The sequence below is a fragment of the Otolemur garnettii genome, unplaced genomic scaffold (assembly GCF_000181295.1).
Source record: "Otolemur garnettii isolate 467f Iridium unplaced genomic scaffold, OtoGar3 scaffold00018, whole genome shotgun sequence".
In the NCBI taxonomy this organism is placed as follows: Eukaryota; Metazoa; Chordata; class Mammalia; order Primates; family Galagidae; genus Otolemur; species Otolemur garnettii.
The window spans coordinates 22267108-22279030 of NW_003852413.1; the positions used below are offsets into that span (position 1 = coordinate 22267108).

General features: G+C 50.0%; 1 protein-coding gene across 1 annotated transcript in view; it reads left to right on the top strand.

Annotated features, from left to right (window-relative positions):
- The window catches only part of ACLY (ATP citrate lyase), a 52204-nt gene that overhangs the window by 15206 nt on the left and 25075 nt on the right, over positions 1–11923 (top strand). Inside the window, exons 9-16 of the mRNA XM_023511246.1 lie at positions 609–745; positions 1407–1468; positions 3751–3868; positions 5785–5939; positions 6705–6795; positions 7937–7966; positions 10743–10884; positions 11448–11616. Coding sequence (XP_023367014.1) covers positions 609–745; positions 1407–1468; positions 3751–3868; positions 5785–5939; positions 6705–6795; positions 7937–7966; positions 10743–10884; positions 11448–11616 — 904 coding nt within the window. The remainder of the gene's footprint in view (positions 1–608; positions 746–1406; positions 1469–3750; positions 3869–5784; positions 5940–6704; positions 6796–7936; positions 7967–10742; positions 10885–11447; positions 11617–11923) is intronic.

Below are 11923 nucleotides of genomic sequence, written 5' to 3' on the forward strand. Positions count from 1 at the left end.
TTTTTTTTTTTTGAGACAGAGTCTCATATTATCACCTTCCATAGAGTATTGTGGCTTTACAGCTCATAGCAACCTCCAACTCCTGGGCTTAGGCAATTCTCTTGCCGCAGCCTCCCTAGTAGCTGGGACAATAGGCGCCCACCACAATGCCCAGCTATTTTTTTGTTGCAGTTTGTCTGGGGCCAGGTTTGAACTTGCCACCCTTGGTATATGGGGCCGGTACTCCACCCACTGAGCCACAGGCGCTGCCCCATCTGCTCATTTCTTGATGTGTGATCTGCCACGTTTTCTCCCGTGGGTGGCTGAGGCTCCTTCTGCTGGCTACAGCACAGTTTTCTCTCCTGGGCAGCCTGTCCTACAGTGTGATTTTTCTTGTCTTTGTGGCATAGGGAAGTAATTGGTCATTTTACCTACCACTAGCTGTCAAGGGCCCCTGCAGCCCTGGGTCTGGCAGTGTGCTCTGCATAGAAGGGTGTGATATAGCACAGTTGTGGGTCGCAGTTCCACAGGCTGACTTCAGTGCTTTGGGGCATCTGCATGTCCTTTAGGCACCAGGCTGCCACCTGCTGCCCCAAGAGCAAGCACTGACTTCTGTGTCTCCTTGGCAGTGATACCATCTGTGATCTAGGGGGTGTCAATGAGCTGGCAAACTATGGGGAATATTCGGGTGCCCCCAGCGAGCAGCAGACCTATGACTACGCCAAGACAATCCTCTCCCTCATGACCCGTGAGAAGCACCCAGATGGTGAGACGCGCACGTGCACACACGCACACCCCTTCTCCCAAAATAGCCTAGCATGATACAGTGGAAACAGCTTTGTACTAGGAGTCACTGAGGCTGTGGGTCCAGGTCCTTTGCAGCTTGGAGCTAGTCATTTAACTTCTGGACTTCAGTTTCCCTGACTGCGTAATAGGCAGTGATAGCATCTAACACGTGGGGGCTCCGTAGACAGGTGTGAGGAGGAAGAGGGCGTAGCAGTGTGCTCTGGGTCTAAGTGCTATAAAAACTCAGTTCCTAGTGACCCTCTTATGTGTTACCCAGGCTGATTCCCAGCGTCCACCCCTTTATCACCTGCCCAATGTTTTGAGGCTGCACATATCAGTTCCCCTCCCCTGTGCCAGAGAAAGAGAGTCCCACCGGAGATATCTGGAAACCAAACTGGATTTCTGGATGCTGAGTAGAAATGCTGCAGAGATCCTGTGGGTTTAGATTGACCACTGCCCTGTGGCATTGGTAGCAGAGGGCTGAACTGATAAGGCTGTCAGGAGACATCGAGAGAGACTGTCCTGTCCACTCCCTGATCCTTTTTACCTTATGCAGAGGAGAGAGCTCCCTCAGTTGGATTTCTGAGAAGATGCTCAAGTTTATCTCTCTAACCATTTTTTTATTTTTACCACAAACTTAGGCAAGATCCTCATCATCGGAGGCAGCATTGCAAACTTCACCAACGTGGCTGCCACATTTAAGGTAATTAGTGCAGTTGTGGTGGGAAAGTGGTTTGGGGAAAGCAGGGAAGGGGTCTTGCAGGCAAGGTTTGAGCAGAGGCAAATTCCCCTGAGTTGCCTGGTCTGGGTAGGGTCTCTTGCTCCTGTTGGGGAAGGTTGGAGTGAGGAAAGCATTCCGATGATCTGGGGCTCCTGCTCATCCAGCTGGGGTCCTGTGTCTGGGCCATTTGCACATGCTTTAAAGAACATGTGACTGCTGGCCAACAAGGATAACAGAACTAAGACCACATGAAAGTCATCCCCTTCTAAGGTAGTCACTTCAGGAGGCCCTTTACTATCCTATTCTGTTAGATGCTCTGTAAGGCTATGAGAGCTTGCCACATCTGTTTTAAGAATAAGGAATAATTAATAATTTTTTTCAGTTTTTTTTTTTTTTTTTTTTGAGACAGAGTCTTAACTTTGTCACCCCTGGTAGAGTGCCGTGGCATCACAGCTCATAGCAACCTCTTAACTCTTGGGCTCGAGTGATTCTCTTGCCTCAGCCTCTAAAGTAGCTGGGACTACAGGCACTTGTCACAACACCCAGCAATTTTTTTAGAGATAGGGTCTTACTCTGGCTCAGGCTGGTCTCGAACTCATGAGCTAAAATAATCTGCCCACCTTAGCCTCCCAAAGTGCTGGGATTACAGGTGTGAGCTGCTGCGCCCAGCATAATTTTTTTTTTTTCTTTTGAGACAGAGTCACATTCTGTCACCCTGGGTAGAAAGATGGAAGGTTTCAAAGCTGGGGCGTCACAGCTCACAGCAACCTTGAACTCTTGGGCTCAAGGGATCTTCTGGCCTCAGCCTCCCAAGTAGCTGGGCCTATAGGCACCCGCCACAACACCTGGCTTGTTTTTCTAGTTTTAGTAGAGATGGAGTCTTTTTCTTGCTCAGGCTTGTCTCAAACTTCTGACCTCAAACAATCCACCTGCCTCTGCCTCAGAGAATGCTAGTATTATAGGTATGAGCCACCACACCTGGCCTGAGAATAATGTATAAATAAGTGTCAATCTTGAAATTCTGAGCTTTCAAGCAATCAAAGACCAGGCCTAAAACCTGATCTCCCTAACTGGACCTGACTCAGCAGATAACTCTGAGCCAGGTGAGCTGTGATGGCTTCATTTTCATTTCTGAGCAGCCCTATGGTTAAGAACTGTTAGGTCTAAAGCAGACCTAACAGGATGGAGCTTTGTGGGCAATGCTCTGGGTGACAGAAATCAGTCCCAGCTCAAACATTAGCCCTTGGTCTGGATACGCAGAACTGGTACACACTTTCTCAACCTTCCATCTTTCTAAAGTGGGTGTCCATGGTGAGATCTGTCCCCCTAAATCACTTAAGAAGCTTTTGTAAGATCTTGACATTGAAAATGATTGTATCCGCCAGGCGCCGTGGCAAGTGCCTGTAATCCCAGTGGCTTCCAGACGCTGAGGCAGTGGGATGCCCACAAGCCAGAGTCTGAGGTTGCAGTGAGCTACCAAGCCACTGCACTCTGCTCAGGGGCATAGGGTGGGACTCTGTCTCAACAACAATAACAACAAAAAAGCCAGCAACAGGCTCGGCGCCTGTGGCTCAAGTAGCTAAGGCGCCAGCCACATACACCTAAGGTGGCGGGCTCGAATCCAGCCTGGGTCCGCCAAACAACAATGATGGCTGCAACCAAAAAATAGCCGAGTGTTGTGGGGGGCACCTGTAGTCCCAGCTACTTGGGAGGCTGAGGCAGCAAACTCGCTTGAGCCCAGGAGTTGGAGGTTGCTGTGAGCTGTGATGCTATAGCACTCTACCCAGGGGGACAGCTTGAGGCTCTGTCTTAAAAAAAAAAAAGCAACAAAATAAAAATTTAAAAACCAAAAAAAAAAAAGAAAAGAAAAGAAAACGATTGTATCTTGGTAACTCTGAGAACTCAGGTGTAGGGCCCAACATAGATCCACCTCCATGCTGTAGTAAGAGGTAAGAATGACTGTGGTCGGGACAAGAGAGAGACCAACAATGCCATGCTGGCATTGGAGCACTCACACACTGCTGCATTAAGGAGTGTTTCTCCCAACCCCCATGTACCCCCTCAGCGAACTGTGGTTACGTCTTGACCTGTGCTGCTTGTGCGTAGTCCACTCAGCATGTTACTTTTTTGTCTGCTAGGCCATGCTTCCTGAGAAACTGCCCTTGTCACAGATACCTGTTGACGTTTGTTTACCATGGTTATGAATAATCAGTTAGTGGCTGCCTTGTTTTTAGTCACATGTCTCTGTTTCTTTGGGTTTCCAGGGCATTGTGAGAGCAATTCGAGATTACCAGGGCCCCCTGAAGGAACATGAGGTCACGATCTTTGTCCGAAGAGGTGGACCCAACTATCAGGAGGGCTTACGGGTGATGGGAGAAGTTGGTAAGGCTGGAGACCTTTCTCTCTCCCCCACCCTGAATGTCGGTGGCCTGTCTCCTTGCGATTCCTGAAAGAGTCAGTCTCCAGGCTCTTCCATGCTCTCACTCCTCTTTCTGGATACACAGCTTCTGTCTGTTTCCATTCTCTGTCATCCAGAAACAGAGTGTCTCTGCTAAACTTTAGAAGGGGCAGGAAGGCATTTACATTCCGCTCTGTACCTCGCAGTATTTACAGATTGCCTGCTTTGTGCTAGGAGCAATGCTGGTCACTGGGGCTACAGCCACCGACGTGACAGACAGCAAGCCTTATTGAAGTTTAGGACACGGACAGGAGTGTCAGGGAGTGCCCAGTGCTGTGAGGGAGCCAAGAAAAGGAGAGTGTGTGGGAGGGGATGGGGGCAGCTGTCAGTAGGGGGCAGTCAGAAAATGCTTGACCAGAAAAGTGACCTTTGAGCAGAAACCTGGAGGAGAGGAGGGATGACATCACTGTGACTTCTCTGGAAGGCCCTGTGGTGTGGGAGTATTGTGGGGCTGCGGCAGCAGGAGCAGACAGCACAGGCCTACACACGTTGCAGGAGGATTTGGCTGTGACCCTGAGGTGGCAGCTGGGGGAGAGGGCTCTGAACTCAGAAATAATACAATCCGACTTCGGTTTGAATAGGGTTATTTGGCTGCTGGGTGGAGAGTAGACAGGAGGGTAGACAGAGTAGAAGCAAGGAGGCGCCAGGAAGGCCGTGCAGCAGTCCAGGATGGTGCCTTGGATGAGGAGGGAGAGGTGGGGGGAGGCAGACCCTGGACCACTGGTGGCCTGGATGTGGAGGGTAAGAGGAGTAAGGTGGAACAACTGATAAAATGGAAGCAAGAATTGCCTTTTATTGAGATAAGGAGAGGAGGGTGTGGTTTCCATTTCGGTTTCCTCTTTCCTGCCTGCATTTTGAGTATCTCATGCAGGTTCCAACTTATCTTTTAAAAAGTCGGGGACCATGTCTCCTCACAACTAAAATGAGAGCTTTCTAAGTCAACCTGATTGAACCTGTAACAAGTGAACTTTGTGACCAGCAATTTTGATCTTAAATAACGTATAGCCCCCATTGTTAAATCGGTCATGTGGAGTAGGACTTGTGGGAGGTGCCAGAGGGGGACAGAGAAAAGACATTTGCTCATTGAACCACCCTCTGCTTGGAGAGCCAACACCTTACCAGCTTCCCATTTTTGCAGATTTGGTGTCCATGGCGAACATGACCCCCCCTTCCCCCACCAAGTCACTTGCAATGGTACCAAGTCCTAGTTTTCATTAATTCTCCTTAAGCTTACTTAGGACCTGCTATGTGCTGTGGGCCGGGCCCTGAGGACAGCACAGTGATTGTCACCAACTTGTGCTTTCACAATTAGAATATTAATCATGTAAACTATTAGATGAAGAAGGCGCTGCCAGCTAGGGGTCTGTATGATAAAGAGGGTTGGGTGGTACGAGGGACAGTCTCTTCCCTGTTGAAGATAGGCAAGGTCTGTCTCAGGGGGTGGTACTTGAGAGACTTGTGAGCAGCCAGATATAGCTCTGTGACCAGAGAGCCCCATGCAGAGGGAGGAGCAGGGCGGTCTGAGGTGTTCAGAAGCAGAGCCCAGGTGATGGCTGAGGAAGCTGGAGAGCTGTGGTGCAGGCCATGAGCAGGAAGAATGCAGACTCTGACAATATTTGTGGTTATTTGAGTCTTGCCAGTAAAGCTTTGCTTGACTTATCAGCAGGTGGTCTTTAGAAAGGTATGTCTGGTGTTTAGATTTTGACAGTGCTTTGTCCTGGATAATTGGTCTTGCACTGAATGTGCTAGACATAGAGCAGGGCTGGAAAAGGGCCTTTGCAGAATCACATGGACTGGAGTTTGAGGACTTGAAAGATGGCTTCCTTTTTTTCCTTCACAGGGAAGACAACTGGGATCCCTATCCACGTCTTTGGCACAGAGACTCACATGACAGCCATCGTGGGCATGGCCCTGGGTCACCGGCCTATCCCCAATCAGCCACCCACAGCCGCCCATACTGCAAACTTCCTTCTCAACGCCAGTGGGAGCACGTCGGTAGGTGCCACCTTCTTCCCACCTTATAGGAAGGAACCATCTCATCTTTTCCACTCATTCCCCAAACCCAGGGTATAGTCCCCTTCCTTTGCCATTTGGGGGCATAGAGAAAATAGAGGAGGAAGTTAGTACATGATTAGATTCTGGATCTCTGTGCCAATTTTTTTTCAGTCCTAGTCAAGGGAGTGCAATGGAAAGACCAAGGGTTTTAGAATCAGGTCCAAGTTCAAATTGTGACTCTCTTCTTGCTGAGTGAGAGACCTTGACAGGTATCTTATCTTCCATAGGCTCAGTTTGCTCATCTGTAACATGGGACAGTGTTGATTTCTATCTCAGGATCGTTAGAATAATACCTTTAGAAGCAGCTTATAATCCTGTTCCGAATTATTATTTCTTTTTTTGAGGCAGAATCTAGAGTGCAGTGGTGTCATCATAGCTCACTGCAACCTCAAACTCCTTGGCTCAAGTGATCCTTCTGCCTCAGCCTCCCAAGTAGCTGGAACTATAGGCACATATCATGATGCCTTAATAATTTGTCTGTTTTTAGTAGAGATGAGGTCTCCCTCTTGCTCAAATTGGTCTCCTGAGCCTAAGCAATCCTCCCGTCTTGGCCTTCTGGAATGGTTGGATTATAGATCGAGCCACCATTCTGGCCCCATATACCTACTTTTTATTCCCTGATTTCTTTGAGGCCTTTAAGGACTAGCTATTTCCCAGTTATTACCTGTGACTTCCCTCTCACTCACTTTTCTTGTCTCACCCTAGACGCCAGCCCCCAGCAGGACAGCATCTTTTTCTGAGTCCAGGGCTGATGAGGTGGCACCTGCAAAGAAGGCCAAGCCTGCCATGCCACAAGGTAACTGCCAAGGGTCCAGCACCCTGCAGGGAATGGCCTTTCCATGCCCTCCCTGTCTCTTCTCTTTCCTGTCCCACCTGGGTTGGCAGAGGCAGATGAAAAATGCTTTGGGCTTTGCTATGAGCATGGGGCATGGGATGGAAATGGAACATGAGGATATGAGTAGAGCCTTCCCTGTGGACCCTTCTAAGGCTGAGGACCCACTCTATGCCTGGGTCACACTCCTCACCCTCTTCTCACTACCCCTGCTCTTTATGGGGATGTGAGCTGGGCAGGGAGGCTGCAGAAAAGACAGGTGTACAGGAACACCAGGAGGCAGACCATTGCTTGCGACTGTCCTCCTAAGTGGATGACAGTAGCCAGGACCTCAGGTCCACAGAGCTGGGTCCTATATAACAGTTCCTGCCCCCCATCTTGGGGTTCTTACAGAGTCATTCCCTCCTTTGTGAGGCTGCTGTAAGAAAAGTCCTCATCTGCAGGCCCAATCCATCTCATCTTTCCATCCTCCGATGCATCATGACGTGATCCTGGCCAGCCTTGCAGCCAACATTAGATAAGCAGCGTTAGTTACCTGGGCTGAGGTAGTCTGTGCAGCTTCTTCCTGTTACACACTTTGCTTAAGGCATTAAGCTAGCTCCAAGGGCTTACGATTGGAAGCTTCTGCCCTGTAATCCCCCAACCAGCAGCTTTGTCCACAGCTTTGAATGACAGATCAGCCCTGATACTGCTCTAATCGTCCCATCGTTACTTGGGGACAGAAAAGGATTGGGCACTGAGAGGGTGGGACTGGGCCTGCTAGGAAGTCCAGATAGGAGTACATGTTGCCCAGTTTTACCCCCGGGGGACTTTACGGGGTTGGTTTTGAGCACATGCACACCTATGAACCTTTGTCCTCCTCCTGCGCCCTCTCTTGGCCCCCTTTGGTCTTTGCTTTCTCTTGCTCCATTCTGCACCTCTGTGTTTTCACCTCTTCTGTTGGCTTTACTCCTCCCCTCCATTGTGGAATAGCCAAGAGATGGTGAGGGCGACAGCCATGAAATGATAGGCTTATCCTTGGGTTCCTTCCCTGTTCCACCCTCTCCCTCCAAAGCCTCTGGCCATCAGTGGGTCACTCAGTTGCCTTGGTCATTTTCTTTGACAGATTCAGTCCCAAGTCCAAGATCCCTGCAAGGTAGGATGCCCCAACCCTGCCCCAGCTCCGCGTGTGGCTTTGTTAATGGGTTACAGTTTTACTGTGTGCTGTGTTTCCCTGTCCCCTGGTGGGTTGCAGTGTTGTCTGGTCTATTTTCTGTCCCTGCCTGGGTCTGGCCTGCCCCAAGTCCGAGTCTTTGCTCTTCCTCCCCTGCTTAGTATGTGCCTCCATTAGGCACTCTCCTCACTGTGTGACTATCTGTGGCTCTGAGCCTGGGAGCGGGCGGGGTGGATGCTTGTGAAGGGATGAGAGAGCCAGGCCAACAGCTCTGGAGAGTGGAGTGGTGTCAGGGAGGGGTTATCACCTGGGAAGGAGGGAGCTGTCCAACTGAAAGGGGAGTGCAGAGAGCCAGGGGTTGTCACTGCTGGCATGCAGAAGTGGAGCCACAGATCACCTTGATTCTCACTTCCATCTCGTGATGTCATCATTTTCTCACCTTCCCTGCCCTGGCTTCACCACTGCTAACTTAATCCCAGAGCTCCTCATACCAGGGACAAGTTTAGGTTTCTACAGGGGTATGATAGAAGACCTGGATAGATAGATGGCCAGAGAGGCATACAGCCTGGGTACCCAACAGACTGGGTAATTGGAAGGGACCCCAGGCTTGTCTGGTGTATGAGGTCATATTTTATAGTGGACATTTTCTGAACATGCACAAACACACACCTTCTTAAACTTGCCATTTAACTTCAGCATTCAGAGCTGTGGGGGAAAGGAGGTCTTCTGAGATGACTTTGTCCTATTGCTAAGGGGAGGGGAAGGAGGACCTTGGTAGGTCACTGACCAGCTGGAAAAGCTGGGAGTATACCCTCTGACCACCTGCCTTTAATCCCTGAATTTTCTGCCTCTGGCAAGAGCCCTTGTTACCTAGAAGTCTAGACCAGAGTCTGAGCCCTGTGCCGAAAGAAAAGGGGTGGGATGCTGGTTTTCAGAAAGCTTTTTCACCCATGAGGAGAAAGGTGTTTTTCCTGGTCCCTGAGCTATACAGGGAAGTGGGAGAAGAAAAAAGAGAGTAGGGGAGGGAGGAATACAGATAATGCTGGAGTAAGCTCTTCCCTCCATGGGGCCAGAGGAGGAGCCTGGTGCCGGGGCTTAGCGCACAGAGCAGAGGCTCTTTCTGGGGCCTCCCTGTTACTGGGGGCCTGGGGATCATCACCCCCTTCAGCTTTGGGTTCTCTGTGCTTGAAAAGGTAGGCACTTTGGTTCTGCCCGTTCCCGCTAGAGGTGTAGTTTGTAAATTCCAGGCTTTGCCCTGATTCCTCAGCCTCTTGGGTGGACAGACACATGTGTGCGCACACACACCCTGGCTCAGGTGTGGGCTCTTTGAGGATGACAGTGGTGAAGTCAAACTGATTTATAGTCTCCCTGCTCAGTTGCACAATTGAGCTACATCTTGAGTTATTGTGCAATCTGGCTCTGGTGCTAGATGACCTAGGACCTCTGTCACTTGGCATCTCTGAGCTTTGCTTTCCTGGGATGGAAAAGTAGAAGAACTGGATTAGGTGGCTTTCCTTGTTCTGTGATCTCGAGTCTCATCAGAGCCCAGAAGGGTGAAGGTGACAGTAAATCTCTGGTATTTGCAACATTGGGAGCGTCTGTCATGAGAAGCTTACTGCTGCAGTGGAAGAGGCGGGCCTGCACAGGGATTTAATCAGGCCTTGAATTTATTAGTCAAGCCTGCTGTAGTACAGTGGGTTGATTAATAGCAGATGCCACTGGGCTAGATATGGTGTTCTCCCTGGGGGAACTCAGAAAACTCCCCTGAGGGCTGCTTTCCTCCTGGACTTCCAAGGAGCTTAAAAGGAGGGTTCCTGCCTCAGGGTGGTGAAGGATCCTTTAGGCTGAGGGGTGCCCTTTATTTAAAAAAAAAAAAAAATACTTGCTACCTTTTTTTTCATTAAGAGACTGGATCTGACTGTGTTGCCCAGTCTGTTAGTCTCCAACTCTTGGCCTCCTGAGTAACTGGGACTGTAGGCACACGCCACTGCACCTGGCTAGAGGACAGCACTTCCACCAGCTTCTTTTGTTCTCCCCTTTTGCCCCTTGCTGGAGAGCCTGTCCACGAGCATTGTTTTGAGCAATGGGAAAGAGCCACGTGGTAGAAGGGAGAAGACCGGAAGAAGTAGGAGAGAGAAGCTTGGGGCGGTGGTGCTGTGCTACCTGTTTGCTGCTTCTGCCTTGTGCTGGAGCCCTGACCAGAGCCCCAGTTAGTGATAAGGCTGCCTGTCCTTAGCCCCCACTGCCATAAACCATGTCATTGGGCCTACACTGACCTGGAATTTGCAAGTTTCAAACCCTGACCAAGGTTGGTTTTATGTCCAGGTTTATGGCCTGGTAAGCATTGTTGGGATGTTGTTAAATCCTGAAACTACTAAAATTGGGAGAGTGTAATTTTTTTCCCAGTGACTTTATTAAGACCTCATTTGCATATAGACTGGTTATACATCTTGCCTGTGACATGAAGCAGTGCCCCTTGGTGTTTCTTCTGCTGTGGGGTCCATTCTCTATATGGGAAGTCTCTTCTCTATTCATTACTGAGCTATTTACTAGCCAGGCCAGCCTTCTTAGCTTAACTGTTCATCTGTTGCCTCCTCCCTAAGTTCTCAGAACTTTGTCCTCTTGGCATTTCTTTGTGGTTTTGGTGAGCCACCATCCTGGACTTAGGGCGTGGATGGGCCTGGCAGGCAGTTCCTGCCTTTGTGGGTCTCCCTGGGGTATGTCTTCTGGGTGCACTCGCTGTGTCTTTGCCCACTAGGAAAGAGCGCCACCCTCTTCAGTTGTCACACCAAGGCCATTGTGTGGGGCATGCAGACCCGGGCAGTGCAAGGCATGCTGGACTTTGACTACGTCTGCTCCCGAGACGAGCCCTCGGTGGCCGCCATGGTCTACCCTTTCACGTGAGTCATTGCATAGCAGGAAGCATCTCCTCCTTCTGTTAAGACAAAACTTGGGGACTCAGTTAGCTCATCCCTTGTGTTGGAGAAGACTTTGCCCCGCAAAAGAGATGGAGGCAAGAGAGATTCCTGGGGAAATTTTTTCCCTTGGATCAAAATTCTTTGAAGGCAGAGACCTTCAGCCGGGTGTCATGGCTCACACCTATGATCCTAGCACTCTGGGGCGCTGAGGCAGGTAGATTGCTTAAGGTCAGGAGTTCGAGACCAGCCTGAACAATAGTGAGATCCCATCTCTAAAAACTAGCCAGGCATTGTGGTGGGTGCCTGTAGTCCCAGCTACTCAGGAGGCTGAGGCAAGAGGATCACTTGAACCCAAGAGTCTGAGGTTGTTGTGAGCTATGACACCATGGCATTCTTCCCAGGGCAACATAGTGAGACTCTGTCTCATAAAAGAAGACAGAGACCTTCCTTTTTCTACCTTCTAGGTGAAGTTCCTCCACTCAGCTCCCCCCTCCCCAGTCCTAACAGGTGGAGGGTGACCTAACCCTTCCTCTGCCTTCTCACAGTGGGGACCACAAGCAGAAGTTTTATTGGGGACACAAGGAGATTCTGATTCCTGTCTTCAAGAACATGGCTGATGCCATGAGGAAGCATCCTGAGGTGGATGTGCTGATCAACTTTGCTTCTCTCCGGTCTGCATATGACAGTACCATGGAGACCATGAATTATGCTCAGGTAGATTCACTGGCTCTGGGGGCATAGGGGTGGGGAAACAGGAAGGGCTTCTGGATTGTGTCAACAGTCACTGCCACTGGGGACAAAGGGCTGGCATTTGGAGTGGCTAGTGGTTTGGGTGAAAGTGGCTGGAGACACTTGATGGTTGGGGTACTGACTGTGGGTAGGTCAGACTGGACCAGGCAGAGACTGTTTACCCGGGCTGACAGAGAACTCAGCTTCATCTGCCCCATCAGGCCTCTGCTCTCTAGAACTGGCTTGAGAAACAGGATCAAAAATACTTCTTTTTTTTTTTTTTTTTTTTTTT